The 24,456-nt window shown below is 40.4% G+C and overlaps 1 protein-coding gene across 4 annotated transcripts in view; it reads right to left on the bottom strand.

The window, feature by feature from the left end:
* The window catches only part of LOC131108286 (phosphofurin acidic cluster sorting protein 2), a 48,173-nt gene that overhangs the window by 6,040 nt on the left and 17,677 nt on the right, over window positions 1-24,456 (bottom strand). The window contains exons 2-19 of one of the 4 annotated variants that reach the window (XM_058059241.2): window positions 23,666-23,753; window positions 17,064-17,153; window positions 16,074-16,199; window positions 14,180-14,342; window positions 13,525-13,616; window positions 12,769-12,849; window positions 12,393-12,452; window positions 9,419-9,570; window positions 7,819-7,912; window positions 5,560-5,643; window positions 4,537-4,664; window positions 4,267-4,399; window positions 4,080-4,184; window positions 3,876-3,982; window positions 2,762-2,916; window positions 2,565-2,678; window positions 1,955-2,057; window positions 593-625 (exon numbers count right to left, since the gene is read on the bottom strand). In XM_058059241.2, the coding sequence (XP_057915224.1) occupies window positions 593-625; window positions 1,955-2,057; window positions 2,565-2,678; window positions 2,762-2,916; window positions 3,876-3,982; window positions 4,080-4,184; window positions 4,267-4,399; window positions 4,537-4,664; window positions 5,560-5,643; window positions 7,819-7,912; window positions 9,419-9,570; window positions 12,393-12,452; window positions 12,769-12,849; window positions 13,525-13,616; window positions 14,180-14,342; window positions 16,074-16,199; window positions 17,064-17,153; window positions 23,666-23,753 (1,908 nt within the window). The remainder of the gene's footprint in view (window positions 1-592; window positions 626-1,954; window positions 2,058-2,564; window positions 2,679-2,761; window positions 2,917-3,875; window positions 3,983-4,079; window positions 4,185-4,266; window positions 4,400-4,536; window positions 4,665-5,559; window positions 5,644-7,818; window positions 7,913-9,418; window positions 9,571-12,392; window positions 12,453-12,768; window positions 12,850-13,524; window positions 13,617-14,179; window positions 14,343-16,073; window positions 16,200-17,063; window positions 17,154-23,665; window positions 23,754-24,456) is intronic. The other 3 variants (XM_058059242.2, XM_058059243.2, XM_058059245.2) reach the window with 3 other exon arrangements.

Here is a 24,456-nt window from a genome sequence, read left to right as displayed (position 1 = left end):
GTATATAACTCTGGGCAAAATTGTTGATTTGTTAATACTTGGGTTGTTTATATTGTTTATTTTTTTATATTGGGTATTTTGTACTGCTTAATTGTTTCTATACTCTTGCTGCTGTGCAATGCAAATTTCCCCACTGAGGGACGAATAAAGGCATATCTTATCTTATCTTATATTTGATGCAGCCCAACCTTAACCAAACTCTACCTCCAGTGGTCCCCAAGTTGAGTTTGAGACCCCTGAATTACACACCTACAGGAAGTGAAAACTGAACATAATGTGGTGATGGTCCACCATTTGCAGTATACCAACTTCCACGCTACCGGAAAGACCTAATACATGAATTTGGAGTGTGTACCAAGTATTTTGTCCAAATAGTGTACCTTTTTTGTGCTGACTCAGTCAATATATGGGATCATTTCGAGGTTGTTAGGCAAATCGTCACAGCAACAACACGCAGGACACTGTTAAGTCACACAAAACCCATACTGGTCGTGCAGAATGAGTATCAAAATGGGAAAAGGAGTGTTAGACACAGCAGATGGCGGTGAGGAGAATAAAAAAGGGAAAACGAAACAAGAATTAAATTAGATACCTGATGTAAAAATCAAAATACAAACTTCTTTTCCTTGAATGCAAATAAAAAAATGGGAAAAGGGGGAAGAAGGAATGCAAACAGTGTTAAACTGTGTTGTATTTGGAACCTTCCGACTAACAAGGAAGCCACTCTTCACATAGAAGAGAGAGCGAAAAATAACATGCAAATGCAACAACTGGGCTGTCAGCCGCAATTCATTATCAGAACTCTTTGCTACAACTTTGATTGGAAATGAACATGCAGATGTCTCCGCATTGAAAAAACACTAATTGCTGAATTTCAGAAGACAATACAGCAACCTTGACGTGTGTGTTCATTCATGACTGATGCAGTGTTTGCATGCTGTGCACTTCAATCTTTAATCAGCTACACCTGCACAGTCTAATGGGATCCAATGCCAGAGCTGTATCAAATGTTCTGCCTTTATGAAGACAACAACGCTGTCAGAGAGGTATTCATTTCGAAATACTGTCCAGTAATCCCGCACCACTTCGCGTTTGGAATTTCACAGCTTCACGATATCACGGGTTAATATTCATTAATTAATCATACTGTTTTTTTTTTTGTTTTTGCCTAAATCAAGCAATTTCGAGCATAAGGGCCTGGTGAACTAAAATAAAAATACAGGGCATTCAGAAGGCACATTCAATGACACTGTGGTGATACGTAGTACTCTACACTGTCATTAATGTCACTGTGATGTTCGGTGAGACACCAGAGCACCAGACTCAATTGCTGGAACAACAGGCTTTTATTGCACGTCACTTCCTTTCCACTCCCCACTCAGCATCCCGAGCACTGGACATCGACAGCAACACACAACATCATATTTATGTTTAAATGGCTTTATTTTCTCTTATGTATACTACATTATGTAATATGAGTGTAAGCGTACAATTGACTATGGGGGTGTTATTTCATGTCTAGAGGGCTCTATTAATATTAAAAAACATATTTTGACGGTTGTAAACAGACTTTCTATGCTCTTAACTACCACAATGTTACATTTGTAAGCAACCTACTTCACAGAAATTCACTTATGGACACTGGAACCAACCATGATCAACGGGATTACTATATGTTTATTATTACGCACACTATTGTCTTCATAAAGGCAGAATATCAGTATATCTCTTGCATTCAGTTATATTACATTGTGCCGGTGTACTGTATGTAATGTATAGTTGAGAATGGTTGTCTAATATTACTGAGAGGATTAAAAAGAAGCATTATTATCATATGATTATCATCCAGTTTGGAAATCAATCAGACGCATACATGCTTAGTTGCCAAGCAACAACAGAAACATACATGCGTGTCCGCAAACAATAGAAAAGAATGCAACAATTCTGACTCTACCTTTTCTGTTTGTAGGTGAGCATGGCTTCAGAGATGGGAAACTGGTGGGACACATTAGCACCGGCCAGATATTGAACAACACGGCCTGCTACATCAATGTTATCTGCAGCGAGCAAAGAAAAAACAGTGGTAAATAATGTGTTGCACTCAGAAAGACTATGATTGATTTTCTAACCACTGAGCAAACATTCTTTATGGCATCTTGTTGTTTCATACACTGGGTTCAGGTGCAATGAAAAGACGACTAAAAAGTGAGGGGGAATCCCACAAACATATGATCTCATAATGAGGTAACAAAGCACAGCATTTGGTTTCAATTTTTCATTCAACATTTGAGTTCAATGTTGAGCCTGTTAATCTTATTATGCAGCCCCAGAGAGGGAACAGGGTGGAGTAGCTGTGCTGTGAAGCAGAAACAGTCCCTATTCCAAAGCAGGCTGGAGCTATCTATCACAAATGGGGGGGAAAAAAAAATATTTCCATCCTTCAGGCCCTGACCCGTGTTCTGACCCCCATTTCTTTGGTTTTGACACGCTGGTGTGCGTTGCAGCCAGATACCATAAGGGCACATCCCTGCAGACCATGAGTATGTACGTGAGTTGTGTCCTACCTGAGGCGGGCCGTTCCGTCCTGCAGAACAGCTCCCTCCATGCTGTGTCCATAAAGATGCTATTAAACTTGCTGTCAAATGTGGCCACGTACTTAGCCAGAGGATGAGAGCCTGCTTGAGAATTGCCAAGAGAAATGTTGAAATATGTTGCTCGCTATAATAAGATGATGTGTGTAATAATAATAATGATTACTTACCAATAGGGATGACCAAGAAGCGTATGTAACTGAGCCAGTCGGGTGTCTTGTTTGCTAGTTGTTCCACGAAGAACCTCAGGATGGTGCTGAGGTAACTCTGGTCACCTGCTACCGCCACTTTCATTGTGGGCGGAGTCTGTGCATTGCAGTTACAACTGCAAAGGATGCAAAAACGGGAAGCCATATATAAAAAAAAGCAATTTTGCAATTGTTTTCCTTGTATCTCTCTGTAGGAACTGTATTTTTCATGTTTCTACAAAATAATTTTGGCAGGCTCACGTCACCACAAAATACTCCTCCGTCCAACCCTGTCTTCTGCATCTGTCTCTCTCACACCAACTACCCTCATGTCCTCCTTCACTACATCCATAAACCTCCTCTTTGGTCTTCCTCTACGCCTCCTATTTGGTAGCTTTAAGGTAGCATCCCTCTACCAATATATTCACTATCTCTCCTCTGGACATGTCCAAACCATCTCAGTCTGGCCTCTATTACTTTATCTCCAAGGTCTCTAACATGTAATGTCCGTCTGATGTACTCGTTCCTGATCCTATCTATCCTGGTCACTCCCAATGAGAACCTCAGCATCCTCATCTCTGCTACCTTCCTGTGAATGTCCTCATGGAAAGTGTTTATTTTGTAGTCTGATTTATTTTGGAAGTGTAATTTTAGCTGATCTTAATTCATTTCAGAGTGAATGAATTGCATAAAATATAGAGTAAAGTGGGACAAAACCAGTGAAAAGTTCGGCCACAGCTTCTCATTAAATATGAGTAAGTGTGTCCATACTTTTTGACTGCTATGGTAATCATGTTCAAACATTGTGGTTACTGCCGAAAACAATATTTGAAAGTCAATCCCACAACAAAACAACTACTTATTACCGTCCATGTCACGGCCCTACAGTGAACAACTTGACAGAGAACACTAAGTTTAAGAGAAGCAGTACAGCAGGCTGAGACAGTCTGGCTTCACCACCACAGGTTGCTGGAAGATAACAGCTATATCTAAGTACCTAACAGAGAGGTTCGCCAGTGCACTACAAGACAGTAATTTTGATTACCTTTTCATCATAGCCATTATTTGAGCATCAGTAGACATGAGTGTGACTCACAATCTCTGGATCCGAGTAACAATGGTGTTGAAGGCGGCCTGGACATCTGCAGCCGAGCAGGTGGACACGATGGGCTGGGCCTGTTCATGAAGCAACTCAGCAACGTACTACAGAGAAACATAGAAAAGAAAACAACTGAAGCCCTGTTGAGTGTAAGAAAACTGTAAGAAAACCTGCTGGCGTGTATTCCTGACAAACACATACCTGTCCTTGCCACTCCATGGTGTTGATGAGAATGATGCTCTCAGGTAAGCGCTCGTCAGAGATGAGGATCTGGTTCAATTGGTCATACACAGACTTCCTGGGGACCTTTTGGACACGTCAGTGAATATCGTGGAGTTAGAAAAAAAAACTGCATCTCATCACTGTTAGCTTAAATTGAGTCGTTTACCTGTGCTATGAGTCGCGACTCTGGAGAGCACTCGCTGTCTATGCTGCTGGTGCGGTCACTTTGAGCCTTGGAATTCTGTCTGTCTTTCATGGAGGTGCTGCGCGGACGCCTCTGCAGCTTGTTCTCCATTTTACTGAAAAGATGATTAAGAACATGAACTTTACCAGGAAGATATACATATGCAGCTGGAACGTATGCATGCAATAGCGATGCTGTGAATTTAGAAGGATGTTGCATGCACAAATCCAGATGTTGCGCTCGGCAGTGTACCTCGGAGACATGTGGTTTTGGGACTCTGTCTTGCAAAGTTTGCCAACAGTGCTAGTCATCCGTTCAGTGTTGACATCCCAGTTGCTCACCTCCCCTAGACCTGGCCCACTGTCATTCGTCTCTGGCTCCTGATACAAAAAGCAAGAACGCAACGATGAGCCAAAGGGATTGTAGAGAACAGTTCATCGGGGGTTCATCACAACCAGCCCCAGTTACTGTTCTGTATCTTGTAACGCATCTGTAGTCAGCATTTGAGAAGGAACAAGTTGTGGAAGAAGAAGAAGGATGTGGTCTAGGCGACAAGGAGAAAAACTGCTGTAATTGAAATATATTAAAGGAGGGTTAGTGGAGCAAAGCGAAGGGATGACTACACTGCACTCAGATGGAAGGCCAAGGAGAAATAAACACTTTTGGCGGGACAACACCCTGCAATAAATTCCCATTTGTCAACTCTTCTGGGCCAAATCTTCTGATTGAGTTTCTTTCAATTCTACTGCTGAGACAACTGCAAGTATAAATTGCTTAGATGACCACAATGTTGCCCAGCAGGCATCCTCCAATTGATTATGATATGTGTATGTACCATAAAAAAGAACACTCAGGTTGCAATAAGGTAATTTCAAGTGAAAGTTAATCTTCTCTGACACTGAATGTCTCAATAAAAACATAATTTTTCAGTTAGCAGAAGAAATAGATCTGTTTGTCAAAATTTCAATGTAATTCAAATTAAATCCAACAGACAATGACAGTCGGTACAATTTTATTGTTAATAATGAGAGTCTTTCTGTAAGAAACAAACCTGACCAACCAACAAAATCAAATCCTATATTTGTTGATTAACCGGTGGAATTAATCATTTCTGACAGTAGATCCATTCCTGCTCTTGCATGCCCCGCCCTTCTTAGTTTCTTCCCGGCAAACCCTAAGACCCATGGGAGGGAACAGGCACTCCAGTTTCAAGGTTAAGGGGGGGAAATGCTCAAGGGACATTAAAGCAAAATAAGCGGTGTACTAAAAACATACCCCACTGGTTGTGTCTTTGACGCTGTCCTCTTGATAGCAAGCCCCTTGCACTTTACATCTGTCCACAGTGAGAAAGTCTCCACTCTGAGGGGTAAAGACACTCACTCAGAATTGAAAAGTGAACATTGTGGAGTTCACTTTGGTGATGAAGAGAAATGCACACAAGATTAGCGGTACACAGTTGAAGTCAGTGACGTTGAACGATATATCAATATCGTGATGGTGGAAGCGAGACTCAAGTAATCCTCAAGTTTTTAATCTCAAGTCTTGAGGCAAAGAAGTCCAAGTGAAGTCAAAGCATGACAGATGGAGTCCAGTCCGAAGTCACAGGTTTCGTTTCGTTGCATCCTTACAAGTCACAAGCACAGTGCCTCCCAAACAAAATGCCATTTTAACAATGTAACAATGTATTCAATTTGAAAAATAAAATGGACAAATTGAAGTGGAACAAGACTTAGTCACAGGAAAAAACAGTGCCGACAAAGCATTCGGGATTTAGTCACTGCACAAAAACGTAATGCACACATTCATTGGTTGTTCTTAAACCTGATTGGAGGTTAATAGATGGATTCAATGAGGAAAATTCTGTGGGGAAAATTGGTCATCTTGCTGGAAATGATATACTAATGATTCTGGACGCGGGGGACACACACAGGAGAAAAAAAATATCAGCTTTGTGTTATTGTTGACAAAACATATTATTGGTCTGAACTTTTTTTTTACATGACACATTACAAATACAGTAAAGTCTCGTTATATCGATATCGGTTATAACGAATTACTGCTTATTACGATACTATTTTCATTTCCCGGCAAATTTCTAGTCTTTTATGATATAATTAGTTCCGTTAGTACGATACCCGGTTATTATGATAATCCGGTTACTACGATGCCCTTTTCATCTCCCGCCAGCCAATTTGGTCTGCTTATATCGATACAAAAGCAGCTTAAATCAATCTTTGCTTAAGGATTTCAATACCAAAAAAGAACACGGCGAACGGCTGCTTCCAGTCAACTTTATTTTTCACGACTTATTTTTTTGGTTCTTCTGTTGCAGGCATGTGTTTGGCCAGCTATGTGGGGCGGCTTGAGCATGACCTGTGAACCAGGAAGTGCGGGAATCGGTGTGTGTGCTGTACTCTGGTGGTGGAAGTGTGAAAAATAAAGATGACTGGAAGCAGCCGTTCGCCGTGTTCTTTTTTGGTATTGAAATCCTTAAGCAAAGATTGATTTAAGCTGCTCGACATTGTTCTATACTATAGAACAATGTCGAGTGCATTATTGCCCACTTTTAATGCAGGCGCAGGATCGGATATATCGACAGTCCGGTTATATCGATATTTTTTCCGACTCCCGACAATATCGATGTAACGAGACTTTACTGTAGTTCAACTTTCTCCGTGTACCTTTTATCTTGGAATATTCTGACTTTATTCTTATAATATTCTGACTTTAATGTTAAAAAATATGGCATCAGAACTTACTCTGCAATGCCCCCATGTATACATTGCACATGAACTAACAAATAATATTTGATCAACGAGTAAAGACTCTAATATACTCCAGCGTACTTGATGGAGTGTTTAAGTTCATCTTCTATACTATGACACCAAACATTTTCCATTGTGTGCACTAACTTTAACTGGAGACATTTATTTGACAAAATCGTCGACTGATACATCCTGGAATGTTCGGAGTTCTTTTGTACAAGCTAAAATGGATTCCAATATATTTATAACCAGCCCACCCTGGCCCTCCCTCTCTCAAAGTCAGACACAACATGTCTCTCTCTCTCCCTCGTCCTCAGTCCTTTTTGTTTCCAACAGGTCATAAATCTGGCAGTAGGAGTTCAGAGAATGCTCCATCCAATCTTGTCTCTGAGCCTGAGAGCATATTTGTGTCTGTGCGTGTGTTGATGTTGTAGAGGTCATATGGCGTCAGTCTCTATAAATAGGGGCAAATAGGGTAAGGGCAGCAACCCCCTCCATGATATCCAGCAGCAGTGGGGGGCTGCCGGGCAGACCACCCCATTCCGAGAATTTTTAGCATGGTTCTTGGGAATCCCTGGACCGTTGGAGGCAACAGGGCTTCGAGGCATTTATACACTGCCAGGGGGCAATGGCTTTACATAACACTTTAACTATATGATCCTATGCAGCACCGGCAGGAGGAAGAGCTTTATGGCTAAACAGAAGGACTGAGAGAAACCAGAACAGTTTGCTATTACTATAATAATGAAGTGCCTGCTGACCAACTTACAGCATATAACGTGTCCCTCTGTTGGCTTCTTTGGCTGTGTAGGCTTCCGATCTCTGTCTGGGAGCTGGAGTGAGACATTCCCTCAAAAAATGGTCTGGAAACCAAAAGATTACAACGTCAGTATGATAAAAGTTTCATGAAGGGAATAATAAATAGCCAATTCACTGATGAAGTCAGAAGGACAAAACAGAGCTCACTCCTAAATGCGCACTTTAATTATTTGAGGGGCCAGAAACCAGTTCCTCGAAAGGCCGGCATACTCACCAGACATGCTACACATTGAGCATGTTTGGGGCAGATTGTGGTTGCATCAGGGACTGGTAACACCCCTCCCAGCCCCACAATACAGTGGCACATTTAGGAGTGGCCTTTAATTGTGGCCAACCTGTGCAATAACCATGCTGTCTAATCAGCATGCTGTGAGGTGACTTATGAACAAATTTGGAGAGAGTATGCCGTTTGTGTACATAAAAAAATATTTCCATCTTTGAGTTGAGCTCCTGAAAAACGGGTCCAAAAACACAAGTGTTGCGTTTCTATTTTTGTTGACTGTATTATGCTTAATAAGACAGTGGTAGGAAACTTTCAAAAAGTGATTCTGCCGTTCAGAGATTGCAACGTTGCACACTAATGGAAAGTATACGAGTATGTTCGCCAAGTAAGCACATCAGCATTACTTCAGCTGTGTTTACATTTGCTGGACTGATGGTCGTTCATGTGGACATGCTCATATTCCTGTCCAAGAACCATTAAGCTGGAAGTACTTTATTTTCTTATGAGTCGTGTACGTTGAATGTGATGACTGTAGGTTTAGCTGGGCGTCCAGCTTGACTTGACTTCTCGTCTTCCCAACTTGTGTCGTTTGTAGGTAAGTTCAAATTTTATGGCTTCACTGTATCATGTTTTTTTTTTTTATAAATATGAATAAATCATGCTGTTTCGTGGTTGAACGTGCTAAATACGATCATACTTGATCACTGAAACAACAGGCTTTTATTGCAGGTTTGAATTCTCACACCAGGCACAATAATCTAATAAAATCAGGGGCTACTTGAGCGGTGAAACTCAACTCTGAACCCCCGAAGTCACTTCCTGTCTGCCTCTTTCAGCTACCTTCGGAAACACACTTAGAGCAACATGCACGAGAATAAGTCATATTTATGTCTTAAATGATTTACTCTTATTTTGCCTACCATATTGGGTAATACGAGCGTAAAAGTGACTATAGGGGTGTTATTTAATTAAGAGGGCTCCAATAATGTTAAAAAAAACTGTTTTTAGTAGATTCTAAATAGGTTTTCTATGTGTTGACTACAAAAAATATTCCAATTATAAATAAAAAATCCTACTTTGCAGAAATGTACTATTCATTGTCAGGCCTGGAATTAACTAACCGCTATAAACGGGTGACTGCCGTATCGAAATAATGTTTTGACTCAACATCAAATTAATTTTTACAGTAATTTTGGAAAATTTTGTCAAATGCCCATTCTCAGACGTATATATATTTTTTTTTTTTTATTATAATTTTTGTCTTGTTCACCATATATAAAACACAGGTACTTGGACGTTTTGAAGAAGCAGCACAGTGCAAACATACTTAAGCTTAGGCTTGGGTGTGCTCAGGACGCTCTCGTTGTCTTCCATCTCTGGTCCGCTGTCACTCTGGTTATACACCTCTAGACTGTCATAGAGTAAGTCCAGATCCTCTTCTACTTCCTGGGTCTGGTCTACTGGGTCAGAGTCCAGGACCTGCCACATAGGATAGAAACCATGGTCTTCACGTCAGTTATTTTTGTTTAAAAGAAAGAGGGGGGGGGGGGGGGGGGGGGGGGGGGCTTGATCGACTGCTGCTGCACTCTCTCTAATCACTTGTACAGATGTGCTGATGGGATAAATAATGAATGAAAATGATGAATATTAAATGTTATAGGACTATAAATACTGTACATCCATAACTCTGTCCTAAGCCGGCCAATCAGACAGTAGTAAGTGCTAAAGAAGGCCAGCTGGGTTGAACTTTGATCTGGTGGCTGCACAGTGGGGATGTATACTATAGGAAGAGCACACACACTGGCTTTTGGACTAATCGGGTGATTAATGCCACTCCCTAAGTGCAGGAGCCGTCAGGGAGCAGATAAACACAGTCTGTCCCTTCTCCACGTCCTGGCTATGTATTTATAGATCAGCGGCTGTGCACACTGCCCAGCCACAAGGAAAGGATTAGCGACAAGGAACGTGATAAAAGATCATCAGGCTAGCCGAGGCATGTAGAAGCATTCACTGAAGCAAAACTCACAATGCTGTCTCCATCACAACTCATGACACAAAAGCCCTCACAGAAAGACACCAGTGACTTTAATTACCGGTGATATAAACTTGGGACTGATCACCCCACCACGTTAGCCAGGGTTCCACCTGATCATCAATGAACTGTGATGGGTCTCATAATCATGTCATGTAAATACTTTTTAAGCATGCATTAGGCTCAAGAACTGGATCAGTATGAGTGTTTTAACAGTAAACAAGGGAGATAATAAGTGTGCACCAATAAACAAAAAGAAATATGCTCACGTTAAACCTTCTGGAAGCACAGAGCAGGTTTGCCTTTCAGCTAAAAATAAAGAAGTCTTTCATCCATCATACTGGAAAATTTTAAAGCATTTTTTGGCATGGATTACTCAATTTTTAGGGCAATATGCATTTTCAGAAGTTTTAATTTCCTTTTAGATTAGATTACATTAGATATACCTTTATTCGTCCCTTATGTAATAAGCTTACAATGACTCCAAATTGTCCATAGGTATGAATGTGAGTGTGAATGGTTGTTTGTCTATATGTGCCCTCTGATTGGCTGGCGACCAGAGTGGTGTACCCCACCCGTGACCCTCGAAGAATAAGCGGTGTAGAAAATGGGTGGATGGATAATAAGTTACAATTCTAACATTAATTGGATTAATTCACTTAATAGTTTATTGTACATGTTTCCTTTTTTAAGCACAATTTGATTTAGCGCAGGGGTCTCAAACATGCGGCCCGCGCAGGACACTAGTTTGAGGGCCCCGCCTTGATATGAAAGTTTAATGTTAGTGCGGCCCGCGCAAGTTTGATATGGATGCTGTATGGTATCATGTACCCAGAAAAAATTATTACGTTTGATTAATGTTCATGTTAAAGGTTAAATAACTGTTAATAGTTATCCTCCCTATCCGTGTGGAAGTGGTAAGTTTTTGGCTATTTAAGTTTAAAGGAAATAACTTGAAGGCTACCGTTTAGGCCGCTAGCTCTCTAGTTTGCGAGTTAGCATGTGTCTCAAGACCCTGCTGTTGCGCAATATAAAGAGTATAAATGTGACTATAGTCGTGTTTTGTCATGTCTACAGGGCTCTAAAAATGCTTTGTTAATTTTAATCTAAAAAAAATAATTTGTCTACCCACCAACTATATGTGGTTTCTTAAGTTTTTATTACTTGCCGTTTTATTATGATTATTTTATTTTTTTATTTATTACTGATTGATTGATTTTCTTTATTCTTGATTTGTTTATTTATTTTTCATCTTATTTTGTGTAGAAAAATAAAAATATATTTATAGATATTTGAGAACACTGGAATGTTTTATCAGAGCTTTTCTTGTAGAAAATTGGAACCAAAGCGAAGTTTTTTCAATTTTTTTGTTCTTAATAAATGTGTTTTTTTTTTTTTTTTGGAAAACCTGATGCGGCCCAGTCTCACCCAGACCCGAGCTCCAATGGCCCCCAAGTAAATTGAGTTTGAGACCCCTGATTTAGCAAATGTGACTAATTTATGGCTGAAAGAACTACAGTTCCCATAATGCTTGCAGAGCTTATATCACGTTCTGAAGTCTTTTGCAGCGCAAGTAAGTTTGATGAAATGCAGAATTACTACAGATTCTGCTTAGACCACAGAGGCCGTTGAACTCTGATGAAAAAAAAGAGGAAAAGGACAACACTCCTCAAGATTTCATGAATCAATAGAGATAATGATCATTTTAAAGGTCTATGGTCTACCACAGGTTGTGTGCTAATGGATATGTTGGGGTCGATGCACACAAAACATTTCCTTCTGCTGCTGACCTGATTACAAGCTCTTAACAGTATGTACAATCCACATTTATTTCAAATGACTACTAAAAAAGCCCATATCTAAATAGGACAATCATACGATACAACATTTATCATTAGATTAAGTAGAAGAGAATAAATCCCTTAATGCATTCATCACACAAATCGTTGCTAATGGCAATTTATGAATCATACATCCATGAGTGGGGAGGTAATGCAGCCTAGAGCCATAATGACGCTTGAAGCACTTTGTTTTTTTCACCTTTCCCTGTGCTGGATGCTGTTTAATCAGTCAATACTGATAAAAGGAGATGTTTTCTTATAGCGACAGAATCGTTTATGTCAGCTGTCTTATTAAAGGCTTGAAAAGAAGACAAATCCCAGGTGGGGCGCATTCCCCTCTAAAATTCACTCAGGTCCTTTACTTCAGCCTTGAACATGTTCTCTTTGCCGTCAGTCAAATAGATACAACGATTCATTTCTCAACTCACCTCATCGGTTACCTTGAACCTCTTCAACAAGGCCACAAACTTCTGCTTGAAGTTTGGTTGCTGTAACAGAAGAAGACAAATGTATTCGGGTTAATTCGGGTTCAATCGCCATGATTGAAATAGCGCAACAACTCCATGGCTTGGATTTATATGAAATGTCCACTTGATTATGCATCCACAGCTGCATTGTAAAGACCATCCGACCGAGTCCGCTGAGTTCATTTACGTGCTCATCCAAATCCTACTAATGGCTTGCACAAATGGACCATACGGTGTACTTTGTCTAAAAGCTTTTATGTCAGAAAACACCCATCTTGGGTTATTGTCGTGGTCAATGATTAGCGAGCATGTTGCAGAAAAAGAGGAGGCAGCTAACCCTTGTCATGGAGGTGGTTCGTATCATTTTCCTCCGAGCTTTCTTGGGCTTCCGAACTTCATCATCTTCATCGTAAAGATCCTAGAGCATACAAGAGAGACATAAGAATTTACCTGGTGTACGGATATCAAAGCATGTCTCAAACTGTACGATCACAAATTGTAAAGAGAATAGGGATGGGCATTCTGTGCACACGCTGGCTTGCAACGTGGTCCCAGAACAGGGAAAAGGTTCCACTTCTCATTGCTGTCTCCCAGATGAGAACCAATCAGCGGGAGTTTCACTGACTGACTAATGAGCGGTCAGGAGCTATTCAGTACTCTCTCACAGGTACACAGAAAAGAGAAAGCCATATGTTCATGTCTCATATGGATTGTGGATAACGGGCAAAATTCCCAAAAAAGGGCAGCAGCTGTACCATTACACCACCATTCTGCAATTGCTGCATGCTGATAATCAATCAACTGTGGTAACTAGTGGTGGGTCAATTTTTTTCCTTCCCTGCCTTAGTCTTTCCTATGCCCTACGAGAGCGATGTGCACATCTCTAAAGAAGTTGAGCCACATCCAAGAACACTTCTGCTACTGCAACTCCTAAATTAGCAACATTTTGTTCTTTATTGTACAAGCATGCAAACAGAAGTTCAGACAGGGATTCGCCTTTCCCATTAAAACATACAAAACAGTGAATCAAATCTTGTTCAAATGTCCATCCCTATTCTAAATAAGATTTTTGTTATTCATCCTTGGCCCTCACCTGGCCATGAGCTGCATCATCACTGGCTTCTTGCTCAGATGAATAACTGTCATCGTCCTCCTCGGAATAGTTGTCCATGTCTGGTGAGCGGTCTAAACCAAGCAAAAGAAATGTTAGATTATATGTGCAGAAATATGGCTTTTAAACCGATTTGACCTTGCTCAGTCCCCAGAAGATTTTATTGGGTAAAACAAGCAGTATTACTATTTAATCCATTATTTCCAGTTTTTTTTTCCCCCCATCTCATACTGGGATGGATATAATGAAGGCTCACTGCAAAGAGGAGCACGGTGTACTTTCGTTTATACTAAATGACACAGGCTTAATACTTGGTACATGAGTTCATCTGTTATGTTTGAGTGACCCCCTTAATAACAACCAGAAGTGAGGGACCAGCATAGCAGGATGGAGGCGTGGAGCCCAAGCGGGGCCAAATATTTCCCCCGCTGTCCAGAATTAGAGCAGTGTAAGGTAATAGGCTTGACATCTGTTCAACTCAGACATCAACATTGCAACCATATTCTCGGACATTGGTTGCAGAGCGGTTATAAGACTTCACTCCTTCAGTTGGGAAATGAGAGCCATGTGGCAGGAGGAATGAGAAAAGCTGAAATGTCAGTCAAGATCAGCATGTGCGGTGGATGATGATGCCCACCTGAGGTTTTAGTCTTTCGACCAGCTTGACCACTGCCGTCCTCGTGGTCTATGGGCTGGCTGGAAAGAGAGTACACGCTGATCTCCGCCACACGTACTGGCGCTTCCTTCACGTTGCTATGGAGACCCAGAATCTGGCCTCCGTCTGTCGGGTGTTGCATCACCTGAACAAAGACATTATCATAGGGTAAAAATAGACTTGCCAATTTTCATTAGTTTTCCTCCAGCAAGGCTCTTCACAATACCTACAATAAGGGAACGCTATGCTCATCTGTCTCAATATCAAGTCCTCTTATCTGAGATGGAATCATGTCTCCTGCAATTTCTGCGAGGATCAGTCACTCAGCAGAGACATGCTGAAGCCGAACAGAAGAAATATTGCTTTTTCAACAGAGCGGGAGGATGAAACAATGTTATCTCTATCTACACAGAGACAACACTGATCCATGAGACGGCCTCCATTACACCAAGCTGACACTAAATTAATCATCATTGTCAAAAGAGCTGATTCTTTCCATCTCGACTGTCTAACAGACCAAAGCCAATTTGCTTGTATCATGATGTCCGACTGTGTAACAGGCGTGGTGCTTATATTCAAAACACTACCTGGGGAGTCACTGGAATATTTCACATGATGGATTGCTATACCGGGAGGGGGATCATTTTCCTCAACACTGGCGGGGGGGACCATAGAGTTGTCATTTTTCAAAGTGAAGGTTGTGGGTTTGTGCCCTGTCCAAGTATCCAAGCAAAAAAGTAACTGAACCTTTAGTTGCGCCGGAATGTATAACATTTACTTCACAGGTGTCCTAACTTTTTCCACTGTGGGCCACACAAAAAAAATAATCACTTTTTTTTGTTTATGAAACAAGAAAAAACAAATAAACCAATAAAGGTTGAGATATACTACACAGTCAAAAACATAAAAAAAAACGCATTTATATGTTTTTAAACATCGCAACGCCCAATCCCAAAGACGTATTTACACAACACACAGACCAGTTCTAAGTATGTATTTTTTGTGATTTGTTATAGTTGTTTACATATTTGTTTATTATATTATATGATTTTAGTTGTTTAGATAGATTCTCACACTGATTATTAAAGAATGGAAAAAGGTATTAACAAACTAATTAACGAATCTAATGTGTCTTTTGGTGGGTCCTCCTTTGTATCTCCACAGGGATGTCCGGTCTCTCGGCGTAACCAAGGGGTGCTCAAAGCTAACAGCTGCTCCCAAGTGGAGCAATGGAGTGCAACGGAGCAAGACACAAGCTACAGATGCAACAAGATGAACATCCATAGCTGGACACTCGCTTAAGGGGCCGGTATGGCACGAAAAACAATAAACACTAAAAACGGAAAATACAGAGCTGCCGTAACTAGCTTGCACACGAGTGGCACCATCTTCAAACATGAGACCTCTGCATTGAATCCAATCAATATGAACAATATGCTTGTTTTTGATATTGTGCTTAAAAGAAATATCGTTATTTTTTAAATATTGATATAGCGCCCAACCCTAATTTAACACATTCGTCCACGCTGGCAACATTTTTAACCCCAGATGACAAATGCAACTTCAACAAACCCCACTTTCCATTAAACAAACATCTACACTGGGCATTACTCCAGCTCCTGGTCCATTATTTATACATAACATGGTCCAAAGCAGCTATTTCAGAAAAAACCCTCCAAAGCCAGCACCAGATGGCCTATAATCTCATACAGCAGTGTGTTGAGGAGCATGAATCATCTAAAAATGAAGCGTAACAAAGCAGGGCCTCTCCTTGGCAAGAAAACAATGCTACATAGCTATGGATTGTCAATCACTGTCAGAGAAGGGATTTCAGGGATTTGTCTTGTGAAACTACATCTTGTGTAACAGACAGTACCTCGGCCATATTGATAACCCCCACAGCTAAAGTCTTGTAGCCCAGGATGGTTCGATTCTTGTAGCGTTTCCTCCTCTGCAGCATAATTTGTAATCGGTTGGCATCCCTCTTCAAAAAATGGGGGTACTGTAAAATAAAAGAAGCAAATTTAATATTTTTAACAGTTTTAAAATTGAGCATTTTAAGTAATTCCATGTTAAGGTGTGGGCAAAGCACTTCAGCAAAATGTGCTCTCTGGTTTGAATATGATGTGAATCATATTATTTTTAAACCCAGTCGTACACTGATAGTAAATTCCAGACCAATAGCATCAATATACCACGACCTGGATACTTCAGGTTCTGGAATTTTACCGACGGTGTTGAAAATCTTTTACTCAAGCACATACATCTTTCAAGGACGTTCAGATATGTAGGCCATAGCATGGGAACCCTAAAACTGTGTATGGAAGCATCTGCAGCTTAGTTATCCAGGTTCTTCCCTACATAGGTCACCTGTCTGTGACATTTTTAGAGCTTTCTGAGCAGTCTCAGACTGCTAAGCAGGAACTTAATTAAGGCCTGACGTGAACCGTGGATTCATGCATGAGAGGACTTATTTGACTATTTCAGAGAATTAATTTGGAGCCAGAATGATTAATAAACTGTCATTAGATGATGAAGGGACTGTGTTAATAGGAAGGCAGACCCAGGTAGATAAAATCCAAAATTACTTTTTTTCCCCCCGAATCAAGATGGGAAAGGTCATTATTGATACTTTCAGTCTGCTGCTTCAGTGCCTTCAATTCATCTCTACTGTAAAACCGATGACCAAATACTGTACATTCTTGAAGTCATCCACTAAATATCTGTACTGAAAACGCATCAAGGGCTTAACACAAAGTCCCAAACCAGGGTACCAGAGTGGCTAGCTTCACTTCACTCCAATCATAGGTGTCAAGTAACTGTCATGTCAGTGTGAGAATTCACAGCACAATGATAGAGTGCTTGCCTGTAGTGAGAATGTGAGTTCCAGATCGGTCTCCATTAGTCCACTGGGTGGGAGGACATACTCATTGGACCTCAGAAGACGTTTCGAACCCTAGAAAATAAAGTCAAAATTAATGAAATGTTTCCCATACATTCATTTATTAGTGGCAGCCTAACCCAAATAAAGTTGGGCATCCTACAAATCCTCCATTTTATGTTTCCCCAAACAACTCCAGTACAGGCTCCATGTGAGCAAACCTTATTTTAGCATCAACCTGTTTCACACATTTATGCAGAGTCACACCTTGTGGAAACCTAGTACAAACACTTCTTTCTCTGAAGGGGCCCGGATTCATTGTTTTTGACACATACAAATAGCAAGTAAAAAAAAATCCCTCAGTGTATGTCTTTGAAACTAATGAACCTAATGTGTTTTATTGGCCTGTTGTTGCTCTCTGCTAATCCAGTTGCACTAAGTTCCTGCATCATTCCATTCTATTTTAAATAGAGCTAAATGTCTTAAAAAGGAATGATGTTTCTTTTCCGGTGTCATTTGAAATATGCTGCTGTAAAATGTTTACATAGCTCTACTTCTGGCATGAAGCTGAACCTTTATCCACTTTACACATTTCAAACATATATCATGTATCCCACCCAAGGGAAACAGGCTGTCCCTGCTAACAACTGGAAAGCCATGTTGTACACCCTTAAAGGGGACCTGTTATGCTTGTTCCACTTTTCTGACCTATAAAGGTTGTTAGAATGTTGGATTATCGTGTTAAACAATGCCGAAGTTTCAGATAATGAGGTTTGCACATTTGGAAGTGAGAACGGAATACATTTGGGATGGCTCTGAACGCTCAGTTTCAGAGGTTTTTTTCATCGGGCTGGTGATTTCCTTATATGGATGTTCCCGGGTACATGCATTACAAGGGAAGTGGGCGTGCCCAGATGCGGGCCGTGGTGGGAATATATTAAAACAGATCATTTTGGAAATATAGCTGGAATATGTGCAGAATCTGGAAGATCTTGAAAACTTTCTGTGTATAGCTGCTGTATAGGAGTCCACAAATCAATACAAAGGGAGGAAAATGAGCATAATAGGTCCCCTTTAAGTACGTCGTCGGGCATTCACAGAAATGACGCATAAGGCCAACCATTCACTCTTGTATGAATTTGGTTGAAATAAAACCCTCATGAGACTGTTTGACTTTTTAATGATCTAATTCACATAACTAGATTACGCGATTGTAAACCAGCATCACAGGTGCTCGACAAAGACTTGAGACTCTACCGAGCATCAACTGCTTGCTTGTTTTTTGTAATGGTAATGGTAATGGTTTTATTTCATTTGAACATGCATCAGATTACAATTGAGTGCATCCCATAATCAGTTCACAGTTCCACATGTCCAAAAGGAGTAGGAAGAAGCAAAGCTTATTAAATCCTACCCCTCCATCTGGTACTTTTACAATCAGTAACTGTTACATTTGTTCACTTCCTGCTTTCCATAATAGCTTAAGATTTTTTTTTTTTTTTTTTTTTACATTTTGTAATTTTTTGTAATTAGTGATATGTATAGCACATCATGACTGGTTCAAGACTCTTCATCCTTGTATTTAGCAAACATCAACTGCTTGTATTGTTTCTTGAATTGGCTCATCGTTGTGCATTGTTTGAGGTCCTTACTCAATCCATTCCATAGTTTGATTCCACATACTGAAATGCTATGGCTTTTTAACGTAGTCCTAGCATAGAAGTGTTTCAAATGTAGTTCTTCCCTGAGAACATATTTCTCCTCTCTTGTAGAGAAGTATTGGATGACATTTTTAGCTAATTGGTTATTTTTAGCCTTATGCATTATTTTAGCTGTTTGAAGATGAACTATATCAGCAAGTTGAAGTATTTGTGATTTTAGAAATAAGGAGTTAGTATGTTCTCTGTAGGCGGCATTATGAATTATCCTTACTGACCTTTTTTGCAATGTATTTATTTTTGAATTTATAATTCATTAAAAATTGAATAACTGAGTGGACTTAAGTCGTGAAACCCGGCATCACGGGTCCTCAACGATGAGGAGAGAGCCACAAATGTTAATCAATTGACAAATGTTTTTTTTTCCATTCATTAATCATTAAAAACTGAACAACTGTGTGGGCTTATTTTGTGAATACTGATTTGGAAACCGGTTTTATTTCAAACCGGAGCTGATATAGAGAGAGTGCATGTAAACATAGACTTCCCATTGAAGTGAAAAAACTGGAGAGAACAATCTATTAGGGAAATCTGACTGTTTAACATATGGACTGTGTCACCCATTAAGTCCTTTGTATTAAAGAAAACAGATAAGTCCAAATCAACATTGTTGTTGTTTGCAGACTAGCCTATAATCCACCTTGTTACCCACAAGCATCCTAAGAGTGAATATGAATGTATTGACGCATTTTTATGAATCTAAATCCTCTAAAGTTGACAGAACATTGACTCTTGTTAAAACTTGTCATCTTGGCTGCAACGCTGTAAGCTTGTTGTTACATGCATCCACCATAATGTTCTTCAGAAGGACATACAGTCACAGTGGAACCAGTGGCTGCAGCACTAGCTTTCTAATATATATACACAAAAAAGAGTAGAAATAGAGAGGAAAATCACAGTCTGACCTTGTCACTAAGGCTTCACAAAAGAAGCCTTGTATGTGCTCTTTTCTCATGCTCCGAAGCTGGTACAATGAATCAAGGCACAAAAGCCGAGCACTTTCGAACTGCCTGACGTGCATTTACAATACACGGCCTTGGAAAGAAAAAGCTTGTGCTCAATGTCCTCATCACCCCACACCCCACCCGACCCACACCCCCGTTCCCTCTCTTCTCCCTCGCCCTTATGCTCTGCAACAAGCCTTTTTGTCTTTCTGTGCCAAATGGTGGAATTTAACAACTGTTTCTCAGTCAAAAAAAATCTTGCCTTAATTTACTGCAACTTCTAAGTCTGATCAAATGTTTATTTTGCTTGGACAAAGACAAAGATGGGTGGTGATAAATGGCTTTACAAAGTACTATTGGGGTGGGTAAACTGCGGCCCGCAGGCCACGTCCAGTCCATGGGGCATTTCCTAATTCCTTTTATTTATTTTAAAAACCTTTCCCATGGTAACAGTAGCTGGCAACTTAACTTGTGGCTTGTAGAAAGAAGCCATTCAAACAACACAAACACAAACAATGCACAAAACTACTGCAAAGTAACTGGTGCATTACTACACCAGGTGGCCGTATAGACAAACATATACGCGCAATAGCTATATCAAAAAACAGCCATATAGTCCTGCCTAGGCCTGTCACGATAATAGATATATCAATTTATCGAATGATAAAAAAGAGCCCTCGATACTGGTTCACACTGCATGTGTGCATTTGCTTTATATGAAACGAACACAGAAGATAGTGAGCATCTTCTCAGCTTTTCCACCTCTTTGTGCCAGTAACGGGATATGAAGACACGAAAGCGATAGTTTGTAAGCCGAATGCCACAGCTCCGGTGTGGTGGTACAGCGCAATGTGTTACTCTCACCCAAGTAACTTCCCAGTCTGTAAATATGTTTCATCTGCTAGGACAAAAGGCACAGGAAGGTGTGATAAATGGCTTTGCAATGTAATGTACAGTAAATAAAAGGTACCTCAAGTCTTTGCAAGGGGGCCTTGGCTACTTGCAGTAACCCAGCAGTTTCCAGGGTGAGAGGTACTTTTACATTACAATGCACTACTCAGTTCAGTTCAGCTTGCCTCGGCTACAAAGCTATGCAGCATCTGGCACATCAGTTGGAACAAGACATGCAGCAAACAACAATAATGGCCATTCAATTCAAGCCATGACGTTGATGGCCATGGAAAGGAAACACTATTGTCACTCAAAGACATGTACAAGAATGTAAAGCTACAGTATTTCAAATATGCATGAAATACTGTCAATGGCTGCTTCAACTCCGTAAATGGCTTAGAAGTGACAATTCACTGTCAACCAATCAGTGCCTCAGCATCAGGGTAATGAGAATTAGCACATATGAGATGGACATTTGGATTTAGTTACAACATAACAAAAACAGGAGATGACTATAGTATTTCTGTCAATTTCAAAAGTCTAATGTAAAATTAAAATCATTAAATGTGGAGGATATTTACAGGGTTTTTTTTTCTATGCTTGTTTGAATTGAGGGCTGCACGGCGGACGAATGGTTAGCACGCAGGCCTCACAGCTAGGAGACACAAGTTCAATTCCACCCTTGCCCATTTCTGGCTGGCGACCAGTCCAGGATGTACCCCGACAGCTGGGATAGGCTCCAGCAACCCCTGTGACCCTCGTGAGGATAAGCGGTAAAAAATGAATGAATGAATGTTTGAATTGAAGCACTTGAGTAGTTGTGCCCAACTTCACCAATTTGAAGTTTGCCATTGTAAAAGCCTTTGCACTACTCTCCTGAAGATAACCTCGTGCATCATAGACAAATATTGAACATGTGGAAAATCTCGACATTATCATATTATTAAACACCGTACACCACTCATAATGTAGTCATAATTCAGCTAGTGTACTGTCCTTGCAAATGTGAGTGTAAATGGTTGTTTGCGTCCTGTGATTGCCCATGTGATGACTGGTGGCCCAGTTAGCTGGTATCAAATCCAGCTTACCCATCATCCTGAACAGCCTGAGCAATAAAAAAAAGTGAATGAATGAAAATTGAATGATGACACCATTCATGAAAAGATTATGCAACAAACACATGAATGTGGACCTGTTCCCAGTAAAACCATGACCTGTGCACACATGAAATCTCAGCAGCTGATGTATGACTATTCACCCATTCTATCCCTGCAGAGCATTCAGTCTTTCTGGGTTAAAAGAATTTGTTACCTCTGACAAATGTAACATCACTCGCGTATGCCATATTTATGCAGTCATCAAGTGCTTAAAATAAAACAAAGCATCATGTGGTTTAAATGTCATCCAATCTTCCACCTCAATACACTGCAAAGTAGGCGACAAAGAGCAAACATCACTTATGAGAGGCTGCAGTCGCTCTTAAAACAAAACCAAGACAAAAATACATGTTCATGGAATTAGAAGACAAAATGTGCAAGAGCGTTTTGAGCCAAGTTTGTATCGATTAGTAGGGTTTATATACCATGTATACCACCATAATTCACATTTTGGAGATTTTGATTGATTTCCAATGTGTGAGCTATGTCTGTGCTTTAAAGGGAGACTGCACTTTTTGAGAATTTTGCCCATCATCCAAAATCCTTATGTGAAACATGATCACATGTTCTTCCCTTTTTGGTGGCTACTGAACAGAAAAACAGTTAACATGAGGGAACTAACAATGCACGTCACGGGACAAGCACGAAAAACTGTTAGCGCTAACATGATCACATGTTCTTCCCTTTTTGGTGGCTACTGAACAGAGAAAAACTGTTAACATGAGGGAACTAACAATGCACGTCACGGGACAAGAACGAAGAACTGTTAGTACTAACAAACTCCGCAGTGAGAGGATTTTTTTTTCCCACCTACCCAAAATAAACTGGAAAAAACGCCCCAGACTGTCCATCGAGTAAGTCACCACAATATTGACTGTGATACATGGAGCACATAGCACATGATATCGCAGGGATTAACACAGTCCAGATGATTTGGTTGTCGAGTCGTAGTTTCTCATATGCTTCTTCTTGTTTCCTAGCCAGTACAGACTGGTGTCCTATCTCATTGTTATGAATAGTGCTCGGCAGTGGCGTGAAGTGCTGCACAACTACGCCAGAAAAATAGTTCTTCGTGTTAGCTCTTATAATAACAATGTCGCTGTAGCTTGGTTTATATGTAGGTCAGTTATGTAAATAGAATATTGGTTTTTTTATGGCTTATAGTCAAAAGAGGTGTGTTCCCCTATGTGCATAGTTAGTTTCCACATGCTAGCTGTTTCTAGCTGTTTATCTGTTTATCTCACATACGGATTGTGGATGACAGGCAGAGTGCAGTATTTTCCTTTAATGTTGTGCAATCATAGCCAAAACATAGCTACAGCAAACATAACTGTCTCCACCAATGCGCTGCAGCCTCATATGGTTGCATATTAAAGCAAACTGAGCTCTTGTATAGCAATTCTATTGGTATCGGCAGATATCCAAATTCAGATATCAGGATCGGAAGTGAAAAGATGTGGATCGGTGCATCCTTAATTTAGTAGTGATATTTAAAAACAGTATAAACACAATCCTTGGTTTATGTTGTTGAATTTGCACTAAGGATTATTTGCGTTTTACTTGAAGTTATTGTCAGTCCTACATCTAAATGTGAGTGGCAACACTGTGATAAGTCTACACCTTTTTGTCTGCATGAATGTAAGATTCTAAATCCGTCTTAGGGTGCTAATGCACCTGCTTAGAGTCGTAATGCCAGTCTGCCATTAAAAGCATGTGAGTGGATGTGATGTGCCAGAGCTTCCTGAGCAGTTAAGAAGGCTTTTTATCAATTGGAGGGATTAGCAGTATGTCTTATCGTCAGCTAGGCTGGCGATTTTGTTAAACAGTGTGCAGCAACAGCGAGGAATTGAAAAGCAAGACACAATTACACCACTCACCTGTATTTTGACAGCAATAGACAGCGAGTTCAGTTCTTTATCTAGTTCTTTGAGCACGACAAGCTTTTTCAGAGTGAGGCTGCAGAGCCTGTGAAAGAGGGAGAAAAAGGAAAGTTTAAAATATGAAAAGACAAATTCCACTCGGGGCTCTCATAGGCCTGCAGGCGTAACTAAAAATGGCACAAAGATCAGTGATTAAAGAAAGAAACTGAACTGAATAATCAAACCCATTCAACTGTTATTTGTGTCATCAAAAAGCAGTTAGACAGCAGATGATCTAAAATAGATGATTTATGGTCAAATATAGCACAAAGACTATGCACTCACTTGTACAACGACAACAGGCTTGGAAGAGATATTCTAAATATTTGTTGTAGTTGTCTAGCATTGGTGAAGTGCTTAAAGATGGAACAAATGCATACAAGCAGGGTCAAAGCGTTCTTCACTTCAATCCTTGCCTCTCCAGCAAAAGTCAACAACTCTCAAGCCAGGTTAGCAAAACTTCCTCTTGACCTACTTTTCCCATCAGCCCTGTTGCATGAAATTGTGATCAGTCTGAACCGCAGTCAAAAGGCGAGGAAAAACAGACAAAGCAAACAACTAGCTCTGAAGACACCCACTATCCTTGGGAGACGCTCTGCAAGACTACAGTGATTTCACTCTCAAACTCCCTGCTAGGCATGTGTGATTCAGAAAGGCGCAGCGAAAATTACAGAGCAAGAGACAACGTTGCGGGTGGTGCATGGAGGAACTGTGTGTGAAGTGTGAAGAAGATGAACGTGTGACTCTGC

The sequence above is a fragment of the Doryrhamphus excisus genome, linkage group LG20 (genome assembly GCF_037039965.1).
Source record: "Doryrhamphus excisus strain RoL-2023G ecotype Guam linkage group LG20, RoL_Dexc_Guam_v1.1, whole genome shotgun sequence".
Taxonomy (NCBI): domain Eukaryota; kingdom Metazoa; phylum Chordata; class Actinopteri; order Syngnathiformes; family Syngnathidae; genus Doryrhamphus; species Doryrhamphus excisus.
This window is presented reverse-complemented; position numbering and strand designations above follow the sequence as displayed.